This window comes from Xiphias gladius, chromosome 3, assembly GCF_016859285.1.
Source record: "Xiphias gladius isolate SHS-SW01 ecotype Sanya breed wild chromosome 3, ASM1685928v1, whole genome shotgun sequence".
NCBI lineage: Eukaryota > Metazoa > Chordata > Actinopteri > Istiophoriformes > Xiphiidae > Xiphias > Xiphias gladius.
Window position 1 is genome coordinate 25,008,047 of NC_053402.1, and position 23,152 is coordinate 25,031,198.

Below are 23,152 nucleotides of genomic sequence, written 5' to 3' on the forward strand. Positions count from 1 at the left end.
TGAGTTAAAAACAAGAGCATCTCAGTCATGAAGTGGTTTCACCTGACTGAAGAATGAGAAGCAAACACTGTGATGAGAAAACACAGATATCAGATTTGACAAATGTCTCTTTTTAATAATCCAGAATTTACAAAAGCCTGAAAAACAGACACAGTTGACAACATCTGCGCGATTTGACACGTTTATTTCATGTTTAACATTTAATCCAAACTCTAAAGGAAGAACTGAAAACCCCCCGAAAAACGGCCGAGGGCTGGTAGTTTGCGGTTAGGATACTTTTTGAACTGACTAGACTAGACACAGGCGAAACTTCATCCAGGTTTACGCGACAGTTTAACACTTCTAACAAAAACGTCACACAACCCTTGCTCCGCCCTTTTATCGCAATAACTACGCACGCTCTTCTCTGTTAACGCAACGCTTCCACTTCAAGCTTTGACGCCTGAAACTTCTCCCTTCGCTTCGAGAATCTTCAACACAAAAAGCGGACTGTAAAAAAAAAAAAAAAACCCAGATTCCTGAAGGCACTTCGGTGTAAAGACGTTTGCTATTCACAAGCAGCTCGGGCCTGAAAAGCTCTGCCACCCTTTCCAGAAAAAAAAATAGTGAAAGTGAAGTAAAATAGAGGCGGGGGCAGGTTTCTAACTTCCTACAAACTGCGTAGTTGAAGGTCTGATCTTCGGTCCTCCTCCTCGTCTTCGCAGATCAGCTGTAAGAAAGCAGAGAAGAAGAAAGAAGCTGAGGGCTGCCTGAAGTCTGGCGCGGATCACTCGGGTGCTCTGAAAGGAGAGGAAACGATAAGCAAATTACTTTTCTGGTCTAAAGAACCTGACAGAGAAAATACTTTATTTGTGGAGAAGCGCAACACAACTCAAAAAAAAAAAAAAGGGCCATTCCACCGCTATGAACACAAATCACACACTCTTTACATTAGAGCCGACCGACGCGCAAACCACGCGGCTACGTCTCGGGTGTCAGGAGGCTGCCGCTTGAGCCTTGTGGTGTTCAACCGATCAACCCACCGCCAGCAGTCGTTCTCTCGATTAACCGGTGCGGTCGGTAAAAACGCTCGCACCGGGGAGAGAAGCTGCATCTGGGGAGAGCGTTTGGCTTTTGCTGCTCCAAGAAATGACTTAAAACCGGCGCCGATCGATCAACTGTCGACGGATCGGTCCGACACCGATGGAGGCGCGTTAAAAAATACCAAACGTTGTAGCGTGTGTTCAAAGATGACCAGAAATATCAAGAGCAGCGGTGGAGAGTAACTGAGTACATTTACTCAAGAACTGGCCTTAAGTACAAATTCAAAGTACTTGTGCTTAAGTATTTCCAGTGAATACGACGTAAAATAAAAATCTAGTGCGATGTAGGACTAGAAATCAAGACCTAATTGATCATTATAATATAAATAGAAACCCGACTCTGGAATCTGTATGACGAGTACTTTTACTTTGTTACTTTAGATATGTTGTGATGCTAAGACTGTTAAATGCAGGACATTATTCTAAACAGACCTTCAGGTGCGTTGGACTGAGTTCTATAGACTAGACTGTACCGCGCTGTGCTCCTGTCTGCCAGCAAATGTTCGGGTAAATGACAGATACCGCGACGCGCACTAGTACTGCAGGGCAGCCTCACCGCTCGGACCGCGGCCGAGTGTCTGGGTGCTTCTACCACCACGGCCCATCTGGGCTAGAACCGGTTGGGGTCTGGTCCTTTCAAATGCAGGCAGGTGTTACCAGTGTTGGATCTGAAGGTTTGTCAACTACCATCACACAGTCGACATCAACGGGGGTGTGAACTGATGAGAAAAGACCGATGAATGAACGAATGAGTCCCATCGGGACTGGGTTTCGCTGGAAAAGCAGCCGAGTCCCCGGAGACCTGAACGTGAAGGGACCCCGAGCCACGAGCGAACGCTGTAGGAAAAGAAAGGGGACGCTTCGGAGCCACAGTTCCTCCGGTAGGCGGATTTGTTCCCTCGTTAGGAAAGACTTGGACGCGCGGATCATTTAGAACCTTTCGATTCAGGGCTGATTCTTTGCGTCCGCGATCTCATCAGTTCACGGCCGAGTTGACAAACCTCCTGAAAACCGACCCGGCGTGTTCTGGGGACAGCACTCACCGTTAGCTGCGGTGTTAGCGGGCAGCATGCAGGGTTAGCAGGAGAGCGGCACAGCTGGACAGAAGCCGACGGATGCGACCCAAGCTGAAACGCAGGAAACAAACTCAAGGGAGCCGAGCGACCGAAAACCACCGGCAGAACCGCCGGAACACGAGTCGGAGGCGGGAACCTGCCGGATGCCGTCAACTTGTCGGGACAAAAAGGAAAGAACGGGACTTTAGGCCCGTGGTCTGACGGGTTCGTTCAACCGATCCGGGCCGAGCTGACCTGGTCTCGGGACTGTGGGGGACAACTCGCACCTTCGTCAGTCTTGCAGGCAGCGGTGGAAGCTCAAACGTGGGGTACTTGCACCTTAGTCGAGGATTTTCCTCTCATGCCCCTTTCTGCTTCTGCCTCACTCCACCTCTTTCGTCTGACGGCCTCAGTTACTGTGACTTTACAAGTTCAGGTGTTTTGCCTGAAAAACAGCAAAGACGACGCTTTGCAGCGGCGGAAACTGCGCAGCAGTGAAGACGAGTTGAGCTGAGGCGGAGAACTGATCAGCAGCTGTTCGGATTCATTTTTCCCGCAGAATCGTGTCGCGGTTCCAGCTTCTGAAACCCGAGGACTTGCTGCTTCTCTGTGAGGGGATTTTATCAACTTCATCTCTCTCTTTTTTTTTTTAGAGCTTTGGGCAGTTGCCTGGACGAAACACCGTGACTCTGGGCTCCCGGTGACTGTTTTTACTGCCGTGACCACTTTTCCCTGTTGACACTTTATTTTCCCGATGAAACTTCAGGACTTGCAACGTTTTTCTGCAGGATCTTTACGTTGTGGTTTTTTCTTATTTAAGTAGAGGATCTGAGGAGTGAGTCCAGTCATGTCACACCATCCTCCACCGTCTTCGACCTGGGGTTGAAGTCGGACAGACACCGTGTAATGACTGTATCTGGCCTGTGGAGGGCGCTCGTGGCCCGCAGCAGCCGTTACCCGTCACTTAGAATAACAGGCAGAAATGCAAGTCCGTGTCCCTGGAGTCGTCCCGAACGACGCAGGAGGAGCCTGGCGTTTCGCGCGCGGCCCGTTGCGAGTCTCGGCGCGGGTCAGTCTCCCAGCGTCCGGGGCCGCGGAGCCGGATCGGACGCGCCAGATACAGAACCGTGAGAAAGAGGCTCCCGGCGTCTCCGGCCGACTCCGCGCTGAGGCTGCAGGCGCCCAGATACGCGCGGCGTTGGCTCGCGGCCGATGCGGACTTTGGCGGGTGGCTCGTGAAATCAGAGCTGCACTGATACTAAAGTCCGCACCCAGTAAATACCGCACGTGGCCGCGGGTCCGGCTGCTGGGAACGCAGGAACCTGGTTCCCGCGTTTGGTCCGCTGCAGCCGGACCCAACGAACCTCCGACAGAGTTAACGCACGCATTCGATATTGCTTTTACCACGACCGCCTCTTCTCTCACAGCTGTAACTAAGTACATTTACTCGAGTACTGTTCTTCACTGCAGCTTTGCGGCGGGCTGCTTCACTGAACCGACGGATTTAAAATGAGTATCTTATCTGAGTGTTTCTGCCCCTTTGCGCTTCCGTCCCGCCGCATTCCGGAGGGAAACGTTGGACTTTTGACTGCTTTGATAACTCGAGTTACTCTGCAGACTCAGATTAAAACAGCCACGAGTCCGATGTATCGTTTCAGATGAAGGTAAGACCTCACTGATCCGGGGGGACACTCGCGCTCTCTGCTCCGCACTAGGCAAAGCCACCGGAATCAGATCCGCCTTCACCTGGTGCCACATTAAAGGGATGAGCACATTGATGCATCCAGAGATGTAATCGGATTATGTAACGCCCAGGGCCTCTCTGCACACCGAGCACTTCGGCTTTCGGCACCGTCCTATGCTCGGGCGCCTTTTCCTTCAGCGGAAGCCGGAGAGCGGGAGTTTTACTCCTTTGGATTCAGGAAAAGACCTGAGCACTTCGTCCGACAGCGACTGGCTCCGAGAAAAGGGCACTTTGCTTCCCCCGTGTCAGGCTCATGCCCGCGGAGGAAACAGTCACACTGCGCGTGTTTATGATCGGTTCTCGTCTTCTCGGACATCGTGCGGCTCTGTCCACTTCAACATGTGCGCATTTTTTAATGGCACCTTGTATTCGGAGCCTTTTTATACCGCCTCCTTGTGAGAACCCGTTGGTCCGTTAACCCGCCTCCGACTCCAACTGTTGCGTGGAAACGGGACACGGCGGGTTTTGCTGCGGGGCTGCGCGCCGACGCACACACACCGAACATTAGCACCTTCAGAGACGCAGCGTTTCCGGTGCGACTTCTGCACCGGGTTGCTCCCCGTCTATTAAAAGAATGCACTTTTAAAGTTCCTGTTTCAAACCCAGAGGACTGTCCCCGGCTTGAGCGCCGCGTCCTTTGTGCGCAGGATCCCTCGCGTTTCCGGTTCAGATGTCTTATCCCCTCTGGGCACACATGACCCACATTGGCCGACCGCCGCGGGGCCCCGGGCCTCTATTGTCCCCTCTGGATTAGACGCAGTAAGTGCGTCCTGGGTTTTTACCGGGAGGTTTTAAGCCCCAGGGCGAAGCGACGGGACCGAGGCCCCGCCGCTTCGGCGCGTTTTCTGGCAACGGGAGCCGAATACTAAGAGGATAATGCGGGACGCGGTCCACCACCTGGGGCGCCGGACCGCGAGACACGTTGCTGTCGTGCTGGCGCAACAGCTGGTCGTGTCGCAGCGTCAACAGACCGGGCACCTGTACATGGATCCAGTTGAAAGCATGAGACCTGAACATAAGACCCGGTGCCCCATTCCTCGTGGCATGTTGGAAAAGTAACTAAGTACATCTACTCGAGTACTGAACTTAATTTGGATGTACTTGTACTTTGCTTGAGTATTTTTCTTTCTGCTTCATGCTTCTGCTCGGCTGAATCTCAGAGGGAAATATTGCACTTTTTGCTCCACTCTTTAGCAGCTAAAATGACTAGTTACGTTAGTTACTTACTAGTTACTTAACTTATAAAATACAACAACTTGTTAAAGATTAAACCAGTGGTTCCCCACCTGAGTTGTGTCTCTTTGTCACGTAGCAAATGTCCCTGAGATGCTTCCAGTTCCCAAAAAAACCCACAAAGGATAAAAAATAGTTCAAAACATGAATCAGAACTGTCTGTCTTCTCCTTCTGTCCTTGACCCCTCAGGTTCACCTGGTGACCCCCTGGAGGGCCCCGGCCCCCAGGTTGGGAACCGGTGGACTAAACTCTGGTCCCTGTCTATGACGTAGCTAAAAGCAGCTCCAGCAGTAAAACGCTGCCGAAGCCTCCGTGACTCAGGATCAATGATCTGATCACAGGAGACATTTTTTCTGCACCAGTACTTTTACTACGTTTTCCCGATAATACTTCTGTACTGGTAGTGAAGTAGAATTTTGAGCGCTGGACTTCTACTTGTAATGGAGAATTGTGGCAACTCCCGACCATTAAACTGCCGCTGGATGACTTAATCAATAAACTACGTTTCGAAAATATCACATATGCTTTAAAAAAGCCTTCTTCGCCACTCGTTTACCCTGCACGCTGAAATGATGTGAAATTATTGAGCAGTTTTCACTCTACACCTCATAATGTTTCTCAGATCCGGGGGGATTATGGTTTTGCCTTCTTCCGTTTCTTCACAACGTGTTTGTCGGTTTATTTGATCCTTGTCCCCGTTCCCCTTTTTCTCACTCGCCAAATGAAAAGTCAGTCGGCGATTTTTGCAACGCACGCCGAGTCCGTGTGACCTGGATGCGAGGAGAGCCGTTCAACGAAACACCATATTAAAAAACGAGGGGGTTGTTCGTGAGGCCTGGAGGAGAGGGAGATCAGTGAGGACAAGTGCTCTCTCAGTAGGGACAGACTGATTATTCATTATTTATCAACACCTATCTGCAGATATTCAACCTATACTGATGAATCTGCATTGTGCCAATAATCTCCAGTATCATGTGGTCGATCCAGGAAATGTTGCCTGATGTCTTTCTTGCCAAACTGCATAATGAAGTGGAAAATCACAGTCATGTTTTAAATGTAGACGATCCGGTTGCTGAAACTTAAGCCGACCCACTGGACAGGCCCCGTTAATTAAGACGGATGGTTTTCGAGGCAAAATATACACATTTAATAATCAAATATTCAGTAGTGGTTGAATTTCACAATTACGTATCCGATTACTTGTAAGACGGGAGAACAAAATATTTCTATTCATCATATCTGCAAAATGTTTTCAGTAGAGTTTCCACTCCGCTAAAGCAGCGTTCATTCTTTTCTGGATGTGCTCCGGTAACCTCACACACACACACACACTTCACACTTCACACTTCAGATTCAGGAGGGCGAGTGGTTTTAGGTAAACATCGAATAAAAAACCGCCAACACAAGTTGACGTGTATACAGGCCTCATTTGAAGGAGACGGGTCTGTGAAAACGCACGTTGTGTATCAGTAGATACGAGGGCCGTCGTTGGCTTCGTCAGTCTATCCGTACCGGTGAGTTGTCGGGGGTGGAGGGAAGGGGAGGGCTGAGGGTTTGGGTGTAGCTGGGTGGTGGACAGGTTATTCTTAACAGGAGCGTCCCCTTACCATCTCCTTCCTAACACACTGTGTGTCTGATGAGGTTGATTATAGAGAGGTAAAATCGGACGTAAGCTCTATCCTGAAAAGATAAAGAAGGTGGAGGCAGTCAGACTCTCACAGGGCAAAGACACAAACGGCTCCACGTAGCCACAGGCCGTCGTGGCTTACTGGGCAACACACACAAAACACTGGGGCGTCATGCTCGGATGTTCCGGTACAGCTGGAATCCGGGGGAGGGAGAAAAAACAAAAACAAAAAACCAGAGGGATAAATTAAAGCTAAGGTTCGGGCTGGGCATCAGTGACGATACAGGTTCTGGTGCTGAGTCCTAAATGTTTCCAATACCTTCATCTATCAAAGAAGAGCGTGGTCCTTTGCAAAACATTATTTAAATGGAATCTGTATTAAAAAGTGTAAACCGCTGAGTCCCGAATGATAAGGTTTGATTAAGTCTCATGTCCACAAGTTAGTAAATAATGCGCTCAAGGTGTTATCTAATCCATCTCGTGATGAAGGATCAATATCGGATCGTTTATCGTGTTCTGTGAATCATCAACAATCTGTTCACAAATTATTATCTTGCTTACAAGATCCATATCTCCTGCACACAAGTTTTTACCTTGTGTTGCTCACAAGATAAAAACTTGTGTGTACAAGATACGGATGACGTGTGCACATGTTGATGATGTGTGCGCACAAACTTAACCGAAAAAAAAAAACAAAACCTGCTGCACCGACAGAAGCAATCGAGTTCTCAGTGTGATGAAAAAAATCGCCGTTTTTCTGGAGAGTTGAGGCGTGTCAAGGCCCGGAAATGGGACGGTGGCGTATCCTGATGTCGCAGGGCGATGACGGCGTGTAGGAACACTGAACATGGCCGAGCACACGCTGCACATTTTCAGCCAGATTCGAACCCCGATTCGCCCGCCCACGACTCATCGTGGAATCGGGACGAATGTCTCGATGCTCGATTCAATGGATTTCTGACAGTTTGGTCGTCCGTCTGCAGTTTGAGCAGTCCTGAGATCAGATTTCCCGACACGGCTGCCGTCAAAAGCTCCGTTATAAACTCTAGTCGGATATTTTTCTTTTAAACGCCGCCTTTCTCTCCTAGCGGACGCGTTCGTCTTGTGTGAATGAGCTTTATTGGAACTGTCACCGGACCAAAGCGACCGGCGTTCAGTGGCCGGTCAGTTGATCCCTACGCTGCGAGTCCAAAAGTCTCAGGGTCTGTTCGTGTAGAAAGGTCGATTAAAGCGTGTCGTGCGAGTTGAACGCAATGTATGAGGTCAGTAAAAACGCGCCGCGCCCGCCCGGCTTCGGTGAGCGCGCGTGGCGGAAGTTCGGCAGCGTTTGTGGCTTTCGTACCTGTTCTGATTTACGGTACAATACCATTGTCCCGACAGGCACTGGATCAACCAAACAGCTTGTTTTCGAGGTGCAGGGCTGCATGATGCCGTGTTGAATTTTGGGAGGTGTCCTTCTGGGCAGGACAGCCCCTTCAACCCACGGCACCTTTCTCCACGTCGCCCTACAGAGACGTTTAACCTGTGTCTCCAATAAACTATTTTCAAGCCTTGCACAGAAAAGAACTAAAAACTAAAAGTTTCGATGCACAAATCTCTGGCTGGTGCTGCTCTTAAGATTCTGACCAAGCCCGAACAACTTTCGGAACCAGGTTATTTCTGACACTCGAAGCTGCAGACACGTTGTCGGTTGGTACTCGAGAACGATTGAGGTTTGATACCCAGCCTTGGTGGAGGGTTATGGCTGGGGCTGGACTGAATAAGAAGCTGGAGCTGGGGGAAGGTAACAACATGCGGTGGGTGCGACTGAAAGGCAAGAACCAGGCTGTTGGGATTGGCAGAGGCATCGTTCGCATGGGCTGAGGACGGAGTTTATAGAAACTTATTGAGGGGAGATGGAATGAGGAACTTGGACCCGGTTCAGCATTTTACGCCGTCCCTCTGTTGGGGAAACATTTATTCATCTGTGATGTCATGTGCCCTTGAGACCCAACTCAGACTGAGCTGTGTAGGGAAATAAAGTCAACGGAGGACAAAGACTTTCCCTCCTCTGCTGCTCCCAAAAAACTCAACGGAAACACAGTAAGGCAGCACTGCCAAGCCACAGAAACATTTTAAGAGCTTCCGGAGTCTAGAAAAACGAGCCTCCAATCAGGGAGCTGCAGGCGTCGACTCCCCACGCTGACAAAAAAAGAAAAAGAAAAATACCAGAACCAAAACCGTAAACTCTGCCATGTGAATTTTTCCCTCCTCGGTCTCCTCACTCGCCCTCTTTCCTTCGACTCAGATTAGAAACAAAAAACACCAGAGCTTGCTATCAGACAGGGACCATACGTAACAGTTGATCATAAAACACCTCGCTCGATGCGCTAGTAGTTCGGGCCACGACAACACAGAGCCTGCTGCCCATGTTAACCCCCCGGGACGGGAAAATCGGTTAAAACGCTCCGATTTTTGAGTCTGTCCCACAAAAAAAAAAAAATCAGACTGGCCTGACATTTCATACATGAACTCAAGACTCAAAGAGGAATAAATCCGTCACCGAGGAGGCAAAAACAGCCGTTTTAAAGCCCGGCTGTTGCCTCAATAAACCACAATTCAGTGCAGCTACGAGACATTAGTGACTCAGCGAACAGGCTCTGGAGGTGTGAAGGACTAGGGTTGAGTGCTCAACGGAAGAAGAACCAAAGGTATCATCATCTAATTTTCCGTAGACCACATGTACTGTAAAACCTCTGCTGTAACAAGACTCCAAGTACAGAGTCACACTATCACCCCTGTGAGGCTGTAACGTTCATTAGACACCAGAAAACTAGGCTGCTGGGTGGACTTTCCTGTTCTTACATCTGTACGGCTCCTTGGGTGGGAAAGATTGAGTTTTTTCCTGAGACAAAAGGGTTTCTCCTCTGTTGCGGCGGTCTCTGTAGGACATCTCAGACTCAGGTTTCTGGCCCAAATGTGGTCTGCGAGCTAGAGGCCGGTACATCTTTTCTGAATTACAAGGGTTCTGCCCATGGCGGCAAAGGTCCAGGCGCAGTCCAAAAGGTACGAGCGCACGGGCAAAGCACGCCGACAGACACCCGGCGTACGTGTACTGTGGCCACGTGCAGCTGCGTCTTTGTGGGACCGTTTCCGGCCCCGACGCTGGGACGGATGTACACGACCTGCAAACGCTGGGTTGGTTGTGCGAAGGTTAAGACACTGTGAACTGACAACATAACACCATGTCCATTAAATTTGGCTTTAATTACACTGGACGGTGTAAGCTGTTAGACAATGACGCCAAAAAGACGCATCTCGAGACGAAACAGCAAAGATGCTGAGCGAACTGAATGAAAAACAAAATGGATGTATAGTCGTACGTGTGTGTATTTGTCCCTGAAAGACCTCCAATTTCAGCAATCTTACTTTCGGACAGATCAGTCTACGGACGTAGCGCTTTTTTACTTGTGACCGTCTGACCAATGAGAATTCGGTCAGACGAGAGCATATCGACCAGGCAGTCGACCGGGAGACTACGGCCCCACACTTAACCTAACTTTACCTCCTCATCCAGTCTGAGTTCAGCATTGATCTGCAGGTCTGAGGCAACGAAACCTAAACCTGCTGCCTTACTTTTCAGAGCGACCGAGATCAGACCTGATGTCAGCTGTCAGGCTGAAGAGGGCGCGCATGTACGCGTGGCCGAAGGGGGGCAGTGGTTTAAAAAGGTCTGGGAACCACCGATCTAGTAACCCTAACCACGCTCTTTTCGTTTTTCCACCTTCAAACAAAAGCAGAAAGTTGAAGTCCAGTCTTTGTTTTTAAAAAGCTTAATGGGAGATGAGCAAAAACGACATACTTCATTACAAAAACCTCCCGAGTGAGAACAAATCAACAGGGGGGTCTAGACACTAAAAAGAAAAATGGCGCATCCCAGAGAAAGCAGAGCCGAAGCCCCTCTACCTCTCACGACTTCAGCCGCTCTCTCAGACCAGTTTGCCTTTCTGTCCATGCAAGGATGAAACTAAATAAAAGAGGGTGAAATGGCAGAGAGCGGGAGGTGCTTGTGTTAGCATGCACAGAAGGCGTCGAACGTCGAGCCACCCTGAGGGCGGCTAGGTGAGGCGGGACAAAGAGCGGGGAGGTGGGGGTTGGCACTGACCTCTGCTCCTCCTCGATCTCCTCCTTGGTCATCAGCGTCTCGAGCTTGCTCTGTTTCTTTCCCGGAGTGAACCTCACTTTATCTTCGGCTGCAGCCACATCTGAAACGGACCAGATACACAGGAGAAGGAGGGTGCAGAGCGCACGTTACTGACTCTGCCCGCTCGCTTAAAGCAGCATTTAACACAGTCTGAGGCACGAAGACGCTAAAACCACCAATCGACCAGCGATCGTCTGTCAAATTTACACGCGGTCGACTCAAGTCCATCAGGTTATATTAACTAAGGCGTCAGATTCACACGTTTACACAACAGGTCTGATAACTGATTCATGGTTTTTTCTTAAATGTGGGGATTTGCTGCTTTTCTTTGTCTTGTATGAAAGTCAATTAAATATCTCAATAGTTTTGGACTATTGGTTGGTCAAAACCAGCATTGTTAAGATCTGTTTTGGCTCTTGGGAATTACAGGAAGCTTTTTTCACGATTGTTTGACACTTTATAGGCTAAACAGTTCGCTAATTAACCGTTAATTATCCTGTAAAGTGTGAAGTAGATGAAACCCAGTGGATGCTAAAGCGTTAGCATGTTAACCTTATAAATCCCAAAAGGGGTTTAATAATTACATCATCTGCTCTGTGCTCAACGTTGCTAGCACACAATATACGAGCACGTCATTTGAATGTGGGATTAAAGTGCTGGCATACAATTCATTGTTACCGTACTTAGGCTATGCTGACTCATATCCATGTACATGAACCACAAACACACACACACACACACAGTATGCACCTGTTGGTCCACCTGCTGTGTCTCAGGCTGGAGGGACGCAAAGCTGATTGTCAGTCTGGACAGCGGCTGTTGTTCAGAGCAGCCAAGTGCTTTACTGCCTGCTGAAGATTAAGTATCATCCTCTTAAAGCAGATGGCCGCTCCACCTCCACGCACGCCAACGGATCCACCGAAACGGCACACAAACACAACCGCTAACACGCACGCTGTCACTGAGGAAACAGGCGGTAAACGACGGGTGAGGACCGGCCGTCGTGTGGCTGCTGGGGCCGACTTTCCTCTTTGAGCAGTGGCACTTGGTCCAGGTGTAAACTTTTATTTTATACTAATGTGTATCTTGATGCCGCCATGCTGAGCATATGTATTTCAGATGTAAATGAGGTTGCAGGTCACACCAACGTTATGTCTCCTCAGCTGAAAAAGCCGTTTTCCCGAGCAGCGGCGAACCTTACGGTCGGAGGATTTTCAGCTCGGTGCTTTCAATATTTTCCTTCTCGGCCTAAATACATGCAACCATCATTCCACGTAGTGTAATTCAATACAACCTGTGTCTGTACGTTGTATATGCAGCCTGGCGGCACCACTCTTTCTACTCTTCCTGGAAATGACTTATCTGTGCGCACAGCTGCCGACATCTGCCCGCTAGCAGAGGCTGGTTCTCTATTCGGAGATTAGATGCAGGGCAAACAAATGAAGCCTTTCTAATGCATAGAAATCCAGTTACATTCACGTCATTAGATGAGCAGGGTCCAAGACCAGGCTCATCCTTTGCTCAGGGTTCCTGTGGTGTCTGCTCTGTCTCTGCCTCCTCCAGCTCAGAGCTGCTGATGTTCCCCTGTTTTTCTTATTTTCATCTCAGCCCATGAGCAGACCAACACTGTCTGTAACACTTTCCTACGGACTTCTCTGCCCTTGATAACATACTACAACCTTAACTCAAGATCTACCTTCTAGCTTCTCCTGCAGCTCTCAACTCTGCACCTCAGGCTCCATCAGCGAACGTGGGCTGATGAAAACTGAGATGCGGTTAGAAGGAAGAGAGTCGACCTCCCAGGTAAGATTATTTCGTGAAACTCTTATTTCCAACTATTTCCGTTTATGAATCGTCTCAGTCATCGTTCTGTTGTTGGTCCGAGCTACTGAAAGCATGGAGTCTTTTTTGTAAGCTTAGATACGCAACTGCCGATCGACATAAAGTCCCTGTGCGTCAAGTAGGATCGAAACCGGTTTAGGACTGTGCCGGAAAGTCCCACCCGGTGTTCCGGTCTGCCGAGTAGTTACGGTCTACGGTGTCGAACGCAGCATTGGAACTAAATCCTCTGAGAGGCTCCCGGAAATCAGCAAACAAACCTGACTGATCAGCGAGTGGTGTGTCAAACATGTCGTCCATACAGCGGACTTACCGTTGTCCAGGACGGTCTCCGGTTCAGGTTCTGGTTTAGGCTCGGGTGATGCCTCTGCAACAGGTTCAGGGGTCGGCAGGCTGTCTTCTGTAGAACCAGGGATCAGCTCGGGTAAATACTCCTCCTCAACCTTCTCTGGTTCAGCCACAGGCTGCGGGACCGCCTCAGATACCGGTTCAGACTCAACCACAGGCTCTGGTTCAGGCACTGCAACAGGTTCCAGGACAGGTTCTGGTACTGATGCTGGTTCTGGGACTGCAGCTGGCTCTGGGACAGGTTCTGGTACTGACATTGGTTCTGGGACTGCAGCTGGCTCTGGGACAGGTTCTGGTACTGGTACTGGCTCTGGAATAGTTTCTGGTACTGCAGCTACTTCTTGTGCTGCAACTGGTTCTGGTACAGTCTCTGGCACTGTGACTGGTTCTGGAACATGTTCTTGGACAGGTTCTGGGATAGGTTCTGGTTTTGATACTGATTCTTGTACAGTCTCTGGAACTTTGACTAGTTTTGGAACAGGTTCTGGCTCTTTCACAGGTTCCGGGACAGGTTCTGGTGCTGATACTGGTTCTGGGACAGCCTGGAAAGACAGAAGGTTTTAAAAGAGTTCACATCGGTGACAGTTGAACGCAGCAGCAGTTGGTTTTATGCAGGGAAAACAGCTCTACATGGAAAAATGCAGGCGGGGGGTAGTGTTGGTGTGTTATTGGTGGTGGTGTGTGTGTGTGTGTGTGTGTGTGTGTTATTGGTGGTGGTGTTTGAGGTACAGGTGTGACAATAGGACATAACAGGATCCAGGGAGGTTGTTTTAAGTAAAAGATTCATTGGCTGTAGGGTTTATTATCATCCTCATCGTCATCATTAATATTAAAAGGCACTAATCATGTGGTAAACAGTACAAATACGCTGCTACATGTTACAAAATAACACGCCAGGATTGTGCACTTGCAGTGTGTGAACACAGGACTGGTGGATGGGGTGAGCCCGGTTCAGACTGTGTGTGTTTTGGTTTTTTTTTGTGAGGAATCAAAACGTCTGCCGTGAGGAAGAGTGGTTTTCCGCTCCAGCTTTTTAAAAGCCTTCCTCCCCGAACCGGAAACAAGCTGATCGGGCTGTGGGTGCTTTTAAACCAGGCGCTGGAGATCGACCGTGTGATCACACGTAGTGGTTTTTTTTAACAGATTTGTTCTGAGGAGTTTTAATCTACTGTCTTATGTTTTTATATCGCTTGTTATTGTAAATGTAAAGCTGTTATTTTATCAGTCTTGTTTCTTGGGCTTTGTGGATCTCGGATGTTGTTTTTGGTTTTGTTGGTCAATGTCATCTAATTCATTTTAAGTCTTTTTAATGTTTTCTGTGACGCTGCCTTCTTGTCCTGTAGAAGAGATTTTTCATCTCAGTGAAACTGCGGAACCGACCGCAGCTATAGTAAATATAGCATCCTTTAAACTGCTTGTGACGGCGTCTGATCAACAGTTTACGACAAAAGGATACTTGTACACGGACGGGGCGCTGACTGGACCGTTGACCTCCGACCTCCGACAGGGCGACTCGTGCGGATGACTACTGTCAGTTGCAGCTCCTCGTTGAGGAGCAGCTGCCGCCTGCCGCTGACACCCGGACAAGTAAAACCCTCTTCAGCGTCCGCCAACCTGCCCCTTCCCCGCCACCTGACGACTCGCACTCATATATCTGCCTTGTCAGAGCGCGACCTCCCTGCTCGTCCTCACGGACGCACCTGTCCGTGTCCTTTGTGAAGTGCTGAGTTTGCACAGATCGCCATCTGAGCGGCAGATCCGGTTTCTCCATCAGCCTCTGTGCTGTTGCAGCGGCCAAAGGTGGCACGATTCACAGACTGTGACCGAGGTATTCGTCAATCAGCTCAGTAAGAATAGCGCGGTCTTTTATTAGAAGGCCAAACGCTTTGGGAGGCTTTAAAGTGAATGTACCGTGTCCGCAGCTGAAGTTTTTACTGAGTTTCATGCTGACTTTAAACAGACAAAACAGTCAAAGGTCAGGCTTTCTGCAGCTTCACCGAGTTCAGTTAAAGGGACCTTTTTAGAGCCACGTCGAATGAAATCAAATACCTGTTTCGTGGTCAAACCATCCAAAGAATGAACCGGATCAATGAAAACCAGCAGGGACAATGAGGCCCACTTAGATGAGATGTTGAGACGAAACTGATCGGGAAACAAGCAGGTTTTCAAAAACGTCAGCCTACAATGATCTTGAGTCTTACAACATGTGGGTTTAACCAGCGGTGGTAAGTAACTAAGTACATGTACTACAAGTACTGTACTTGAGTACAAATCTGAGGCGGTCGTGCTTTACTTGAGGATTTTCTTTTATTGACACTTTTTACTCCAGATTAATATTTTTTTTTGCACAGAACATATGAAGAGTTCATAAAATATGATGCTCTGTTATAGATTGAACGACAAGTGGAGCCGAAACAATTAGTTGATGAAAATTAAGTGACAAACTATTCTGATCATTTAAGTCATTTTTCATGCAAAGATGCCAAATATTTCATCGTTCCAGCTTCATCTCTTTAATTGTTTTAATAATTTGAAATTGATTATAAAGGGGTCAATATAAAGCCCTGGATGGTTGTGACGGCATTTCTCGCTGTTTTCTGAACATTACTCAAACAGACAATCACTTAATAGAAAACAGAGCAATCGGCAGGATAATCCGTAATGAAAAGAAGGAAAAGTGCAGTTCCGTAGAAAAGAGTTCAAATCGGCTCCACCTCGATCAGCTACAACAGTGAAACGCTGTTTACGAATTAATGCGCCAGAAACGATAACGACAACAATATAATATGTCCCAGCATAACAGTCAGAGGGGCCACTTTACTGCACCGAGTACTTCAGTACACTTTCCTGATTATACTCCCATACTTTGACTTTGGTAACGTTTTCAGGGCAGGACTTTTACCTGTAACTGTACACTTTACAGTGTGGGTGCGAGTAAAGGATCTGAATATTTCCTCCACCTCTGGATTCAACACCAGAGGAAGAAATCAAGGACAGAAGCAGAAATATTTTTTTAAATAAGAGACTGCAGTGTCCCTGTCTGGTCCAGGTCCGGTCCCATCAGTCAAAACCAGCCTAGACCCGGACAGACGCTACAGTGACAACTGGTCGCATGGGGGGGGGTCAGACAGTGAAATGCATCAGGCCTGACTGTATTAAACTGCTCCTGCCAGCCCGTCTGCTGGTCCCTTAATCCCACAGCAGCCCCCCCCCCCTCCCACAGCCGGAAGCACCGGTCCCTTCCTCTGCCTCTGAATTCCTCAGCTATGAAACACCAAAACAATCTCCGCATTGAAGAGCCGGCTCGCTGACACCAAGTGCTTAGGGTCACCATCGCTAAAAGCAGAGTCATTCAATCATCGTAATGAGTCAGGGGGATGATAAACGGTATTCTTAACCGAAACCGGGGCCCAGCTTTCACTGCTGGCCTAAATTGGGCAAATATGTTTGTCGGGTGAGTAAGTCCCACATTAGATCATCGCGTGTGATGTTCGAATTTCTGCCTTGGGGAATGAATGATTCGACCGACCAAGCAGGAAAAAAAGAGAAATAAAAACAGTGGAAATGTTAGGAACGAAAAAGATTCAACGGAGATCCTTGATACTGGGAATTGAGATGTGAGAGAAATCGAGATCAAAAAATAAAAGTTTTGAAGATATTGAACTAAGATTATGGGAGAATCAAGACTAGAAAACACTGAATCAAGACAAGAGGAGACCAGACTGAGATTACTGGACACTCAATCAAGATTATAAATAACTTATTCAAGATTACTAACCCTGAGGCAAAATCTAGACCACGAGATATGATCATCTTCAGTGTAAAGCACGATGCGATTCCAACGCTGGGTCGAGATCAGAAGATACTAAAATCAGGAAACAACCGGATTTTCCAAATTGTAAAAGTAAAATATTTGAAAACTGCAACAAAAGCTAAAAATAAGTCAGGTGCAATTTTGAAGGACTCGAGGCATTTTGCAAGAGGAGCTCTGCTACTCTGGATCGGTCCGAGCCATCCCGGCCTTTATGACCCTGAGAGCATTTACTGGTAACATTACACTGAGTGCCTCGCTCATAAAAGCCATTTTAGCCCCGTAACAGGGCGCAGAGGAAGGGCATTAGATCCCCCGGCATGTGGGGAATTTAGTGAACTACCTGAGCAAACACTAAAGAGGAAGCGGATCCAGTTGGCGAGGAGCCTGAGGCCGACCATCTGAGCGCGGCAAGCTGTTTGTCCGGAGCTGCCGGGGGGGCAGAGCGCATGGAGCTGAGCTCCACAGAGGGTCCGAGAGCAGGGCGGCTGAGAATTTTCTCATGGTTTGCTTTTCCAAGATGATGATTATTACACTTGGTGCAGCACATCAAACTAATCTGGTAAATAAAATAAAATATAAAGCGAACTGTAGTAATTGGTTGATGACGCGGTTCCGCTTGGTTACTATGGCGTTACCGACTGGCTCATAAGTATCCAGTTGGCCAGACGCGTCAGAGAAGATAAGCTACTCTTTTGCTCTTGTGCTTTTGGTTTTGGAAGGAATGAGGAGGACACAGCTCCCTGCACACTGTCAGGGGAGAGAGGAAACAGGCCTCCACAGTCAGATAACTAAGGCGTCACGAGATGAGGAAAACAAAGCTGCGATCTTCAGAGAATCTTGAGGTTCCTGTGGAAATCAGCGCCTTATTCTACATGTTATAAACATCACTCAATTAGGGATCTTCCCATGAATTAAACACCAAAGGATGAAGGATATAGGAGGAAAAATTACCAGCAGTATACTGGTTGTAGTACAGGAGCTTTATGGTCGGGGGGGCAACTCGGGTGGAGCAGAATGTTGTTGTGGCAGAGACCTTCCATCTCTGCCCCGTTTCTCTGTCCAAACACAGACTCATTGTTCCCTCTGCTCTCGGCCTCGTCTCCACCTCAGCTCTCTGGCGCCGCCTCCATTTATAAAACAGACAACCGGACACTTCCACTCCGTTCTCTGAGCCCGCCGGCCCTCGGGGAGATGCCCGCCGGCCTGGCCGCCGTCCAGAGCCGCAGGGGCCGACACCAGGTGTGAAGATGGACGGTGTTTCATTAACGCAAAGTCAACGCAGGCGTGTGAGCTGGGTTCAACACTGACAACCGATTCCCACTTGGATTTCTTTTTTTTTTTTTTTAAATATTATATTGTAAGAACCAGGAATTTGTTTAGAAACATTCTGCACTTCACCATCTACTTTGTCAGATATGAACGCGCCAATGCACGTGTATAACACTTGCGTTCATGGAAACCTGAATCTGTTTTTCTGTAATCCCAAGTATGCTGAAAATATTATTGCATTCAGGTGTATGCAGTAGCATGAACCAGCGTGTGGAATCAAGGCCACAAGGAACCGAGGCTGCTCTGAGAGCCCTGGGGGTCCCTACCCGGTATCAGTACGGTGTTCCTAATAAAGTGCTCAGGGCAAAACACCGAGGAGATGACGTCCCTAACCCTGATTACATAAAGCTATGAGACAAATAACAGGTCGCTGGGGTGAAACACAACAACGCAGAGTTGTTGGAAGAACGAGCAGCGCTGGTCTCTGCTGTTTGGGTTTCTTCTTTCTATCTTGCAGGTTGTCTGTTAAAGACTTGCTGTCTGAACACAGAGCCTGCCATCACTGTGGAGCCGATGGAGCCCTTCAGAGGAAAAACTCCCTTCGAATCCTCTCTGTTCTATATCTTGTAACTTCCTGTGTTCAGTACCCTGACTCACTGGGCTACTGCAGCATGGCCAAAAAAGACCAAAAAATGCCAGGATCTGAGGGCGTGGCAGCAGCGATGGTGGTGCCAACCTCTCTGAAATCACCACAGAGGAGGAATTAGCTGCGATGCCGTGATATGAAGCCATTGTTTACCCCTGGATTTGATGCCCCGCCAACAGCTCTGTGGAGCAGAGGTGTAGTGAGCCCAGACCAGGCCTCAGAGGGAGGAGAGAGGCAGAAACAGGGCCAGGCCAGGGGGAAATACCAGCAGAGGTATGTCAGACTGCAGAGGAGGTCCAACCAGGGAAGGGCTCGATGAGTCACTGACTTCCTACTGTTCGCAGCCCGATCAAACCCGAAGAGAGAGCGAGGTCGGTGAACGCTACATACCTCGCCTACCGGAAGACTCGGATTCAGTCCTGTGGCTGGGGCACAACTGACTGACGGGATGTATTAAAGCCGGAGGACGTGCGTGGGAGTTTTAAAAATTATGGACGATGTAAAAAAATAAAATAAAAATTGGAACTAGGATAAAAAAAATTGCACTTTTTTAAATTTCAAACAACTTTTTGGATTGCAGCAAACAAAGCTTAGGGGTGCCAGAAAAATCTGGGAATTTTAATAAAGAAAAATTACAAGCCAAATTTTGGCGGCACATTAACATAGGCCGTATAGAAACTGGGAATTATGACGACACATTTTATTAAAAAAGGGCAAAATATTTTTGGAATTGTGACATAATACACTATAAACATTCAGTAATTCTGACAATTCTGACATATTTCGGGGTCACGATCTAAAAACTTTAGCATTTAGAGGAATTAATTTGTAGGCACTGAAACAAGTTTTAGGATTGTGGAGGGGGGTCTTGTTTTGGCCCCCATAAACTCTTGGACTGGCCCTGAGATGTGTAATGTGTTATGGAAACATACAGATGTGACCGACACACCTCCACCTCTGTGCTGGACAGAGAACAGCTGGCTGTTAGACGCCTCTCCTGCTTCGGACTGATGATGTGAGCACTCTCACATTTCCATATATGGAGAACTGAATCGCCACGAGCGGCGCAGTTTGTAATTTTCAAAGAATGAGGGGGGAGAGGAAATGTTGAACAGGTCTGAAGCAAGCTCAGCGTACCTGATGAATCTGACCCTTTTTACATGAGGCCTCGAAAGCCAACGTTTTAACCCACATCGGCACATTTCTGTGCAGTGAATATCATCCACGTGGTCAAACACCTCAGGATTTAAAAAGTAAAAAAGAAGAGTACAACGGTTTAATGCATCAGTTTGAGTCTGACATGCATCTTTATCTCCGTTTTCCTTGTATAGGCTGCAGTGCGGATGGCGTTGGAGTCGGTGCAGTTTGTAATTCTAGGAGCGGGGTCAGTACAACAAAGAGCCAGAATGGGCTCTGACTCTGACGGCAGTGGTGCATGGAGCAGCGGCAGGGCTGTAAATCTGTAAACAGGAAGCTGAAACATTCAGGCAGTGAGACCGAAAGCAGCCCCAGCGCAGACACGTGACGAAAAAAAACAAAAGAAAACACTGCAGCCTGGAAACGTTTGGTGTTTGGACAACCTAAGAGTCTATTACTGGATCCTTCCAGTGGAGTTGGAGTCCAACCGAAGAAACCGGAACAGTTTTTTAAGCATCTGGGCAGAATCTAACTCCTCTGCTGTGACAAGAGGAATTTGCGCATAATAAAACATTGGAAAACCTGATGAGGCACGAAGAGACGAAACCGTCAGAATCAGTGAGGAGCCGTGAGGAGCCTGGAACCTTCCTCACATCCACACATGGAACCAGCAGAAACGTCAGATATTTTCAATTAGGTCTCCCGGTGGCCTCCTCTTCTCCTCTGAGGGTTTATTGGCACAGACTGGAGAATTAGCCCCTGCAACTGTTCGACTCGACGAATAGCTGCCTAACATTAGCGGCTGGTGCGTTAACTCGTTTTCTTTTTCCTTTTTTTTTTTGAAATTCCTCTAAAATGTGCGCTACATTTGGAAGTTCTTCATCTTCTTCCGTCTGACTTTGCATGCAACCTAAGTTTTAAAGAAAATTAAGTAAAATAAAACACGGAGAAATGATACAAAAGTCACTTTTGTGTCAACTCTGGCAAAGTGAGGTCGATGCCGTGAGGCTGCACAGGTTCAACTCGACTGTTTGACTCCAACAAAGCTTCGGTCATAGAAGACGAAGGCCAGAACAACAAGACTGGTCTGTGTTTCAGCTCCACAGCGCCACAAGCACAGAGACCTACTTTATGGGGACAAAGAAACCCGTAAAACGGACCACGATGCAGTGCGGCGGCTATACTGAGTCAGACAGCTGAGCAGTAAACTGTGTGTGGTGGATAAGGTTATCGGTGGAGAGGAGGGCGTGACTAAAATAACACTCGGCCACAAGATTGTTGTCCATGATATGAGTTTTTCTGAAGGATTTGCTGACGTCACTTCTGCCTGTTACGATAATATTTTACGATGAAGTTATTTAAAAACAACAACCAATCACACAGATAGCAAACTACACTAAAACTGGCTATTGTGTTTTCCATAGTAACGGTAGTATAACAAAAACCAGAAATCCTATGTAAACCTCGGTTATAAAACCCAGAAAAACATGGTTTGTGGAACCTCGTTCAGCCCTGAGAATTCTCTGCGGGTCTCCTTTCAGGTTGCATGCTGCTCCAACAACCTTCACCAATAAAAAAATTAAAAAAGTAAAAAAAAGGTCCACCAAGCACTGGCCACAACGCTCGGTGCCGCTGGTTAAGGTCACCGGTGCTGCAGGGAGCTCGCAGTAATAACGGAAGGAGACTCAGATGAGTGTATCAACATTTTATCAACTCCTCTCCTCTGTCGTCTGGACAGTCAGAGAACAATGTCCAGAGGCTTCGGTCAGTAGATCAAGCCAGAACTATAAAAGTGAGGGGGACCAAAATAGGACTTTGGAAGGTGAAAGGGACACGTTTCCCCCGTCGCCAGCAGACAATGTGCCAATGTTTCACTTATAAACAGCACACAACTGGATTTTCACTCGCATGTGCAGTGTAAAGCTGGTAGATTACGCCACAACATCGTAAGGAAAGTTAACCTAGGATTGTAGGCAGCAGTCACCGATGAACACTATGACTTTTACGCCTATGCATTATTGGTTAGCGCAGCTAGCCATAGCTTCATATTAGCCCTGTAGGGCACAGCAAGTGTAGCCTGTTGGACAAAACATAAAACTGCAACGTACCACTGCCTTCACAGCTTTGTCAATGAAACTGAAGTCTTTTAAAACCTTCTGAGACCTTTGTTGGAGGACATTAAGTTCAATGCTTTTTCAAGACCTGCAGATACCCTGGCTGCAGTTTTCAGGCGCTACAAGTTAGAAAAACATTAGAAAATGCACATGCCAACAAAGCAGGAGTGTCATTAAACTGGCCTCCTTTTGATCGAGGCACTGGTGTCACGGTATTTACAGCCATTTGCCATTTCAAAACTGAAAGTCTGAATAAAAAGTGGCTTCAGAAAGAATTCAGACCCCTTCCCCCATAATGAACATGTGAAAACATGTTTTTAGAAAATTTAGCTACTTTATTTAGAAGAATAAGCCCCTTTGGCATCAGTTACGCCTCCAGGCTGCTTGGTTATGTCTCTAGAAGTTTTGCAGACATGGATTCGGGCAGTTCATCTTGTTCTACCTCTCAAACGCCGTCAGATCGGACAGGAAGTGTCTGAACTGCCATCTCCAGGTCTCTCCACACATGTTCTAAGGGGTTCCCAAAGTTCAGTTTTTGACTCATCAGACCAGAGAATCCTTTTCCTTAGGCTCTCAGAGTCCTTTAAGTGTTGTTTGAAAAACCCCAAGTGAACTGTCATCTGCCTTTTACTCAAAGTAGCTTCGATCTAGCTGCTCTAACCTAAAGGCCTGACTGATGGAGGGCTGCTGAGACGGCCGTCCGTCCGGCAGGTTCTCCCATCTCTGCAGAGGACGTCTGAAGCTCTGTTAGAGGGACCGTTGGGTTCTAGGTCACCTCCCTGACCGTGGCCCCTCTTGGCTGGTTACTCATTTTGGAAACTCCAGGAACAGTCATGGTGGTTCCAGACTTCTCCCATTTCACAGTTATTGAGGCCGCTGTGCTCCTGGGAACAATCAAGGCTTTAGAAATGGGTTTAAACCCTCGCCCTGATCTGGGCCTCGCCACAGCTTTATTGTGGAGGTCTACAGTGAGTTCCCTGGACTTTATGACTTGGTTTTTGTCCTGACATGCAGAGTGAATTGCGGGACCTTATAGACACACAGGTGCGAGCCTTTCTAA

The 23,152-nt window shown here is 47.9% G+C and overlaps 1 protein-coding gene across 4 annotated transcripts in view; it reads right to left on the reverse strand.

Moving 5' to 3' along the window:
• si:ch73-366l1.5 (FILIA-N KH-like domain-containing protein) overlaps positions 1–23,152 on the reverse strand; it is a 29,164-nt gene that overhangs the window by 2,326 nt on the left and 3,686 nt on the right. The window contains exons 2-5 of one of the 4 annotated variants that reach the window (XM_040124080.1): positions 13,078–13,654; positions 10,887–10,986; positions 6,723–6,795; positions 90–779 (exon numbers count right to left, since the gene is read on the reverse strand). In XM_040124080.1, the coding sequence (XP_039980014.1) occupies positions 6,762–6,795; positions 10,887–10,986; positions 13,078–13,654 (711 nt within the window). In that variant the 3' untranslated portion in view covers positions 90–779; positions 6,723–6,761. Of the gene's footprint in view, positions 1–89; positions 780–6,722; positions 6,796–10,886; positions 10,987–13,077; positions 13,655–23,152 lie in introns of those variants that run through there. The other 3 variants (XM_040124082.1, XM_040124081.1, XM_040124079.1) reach the window with 3 other exon arrangements.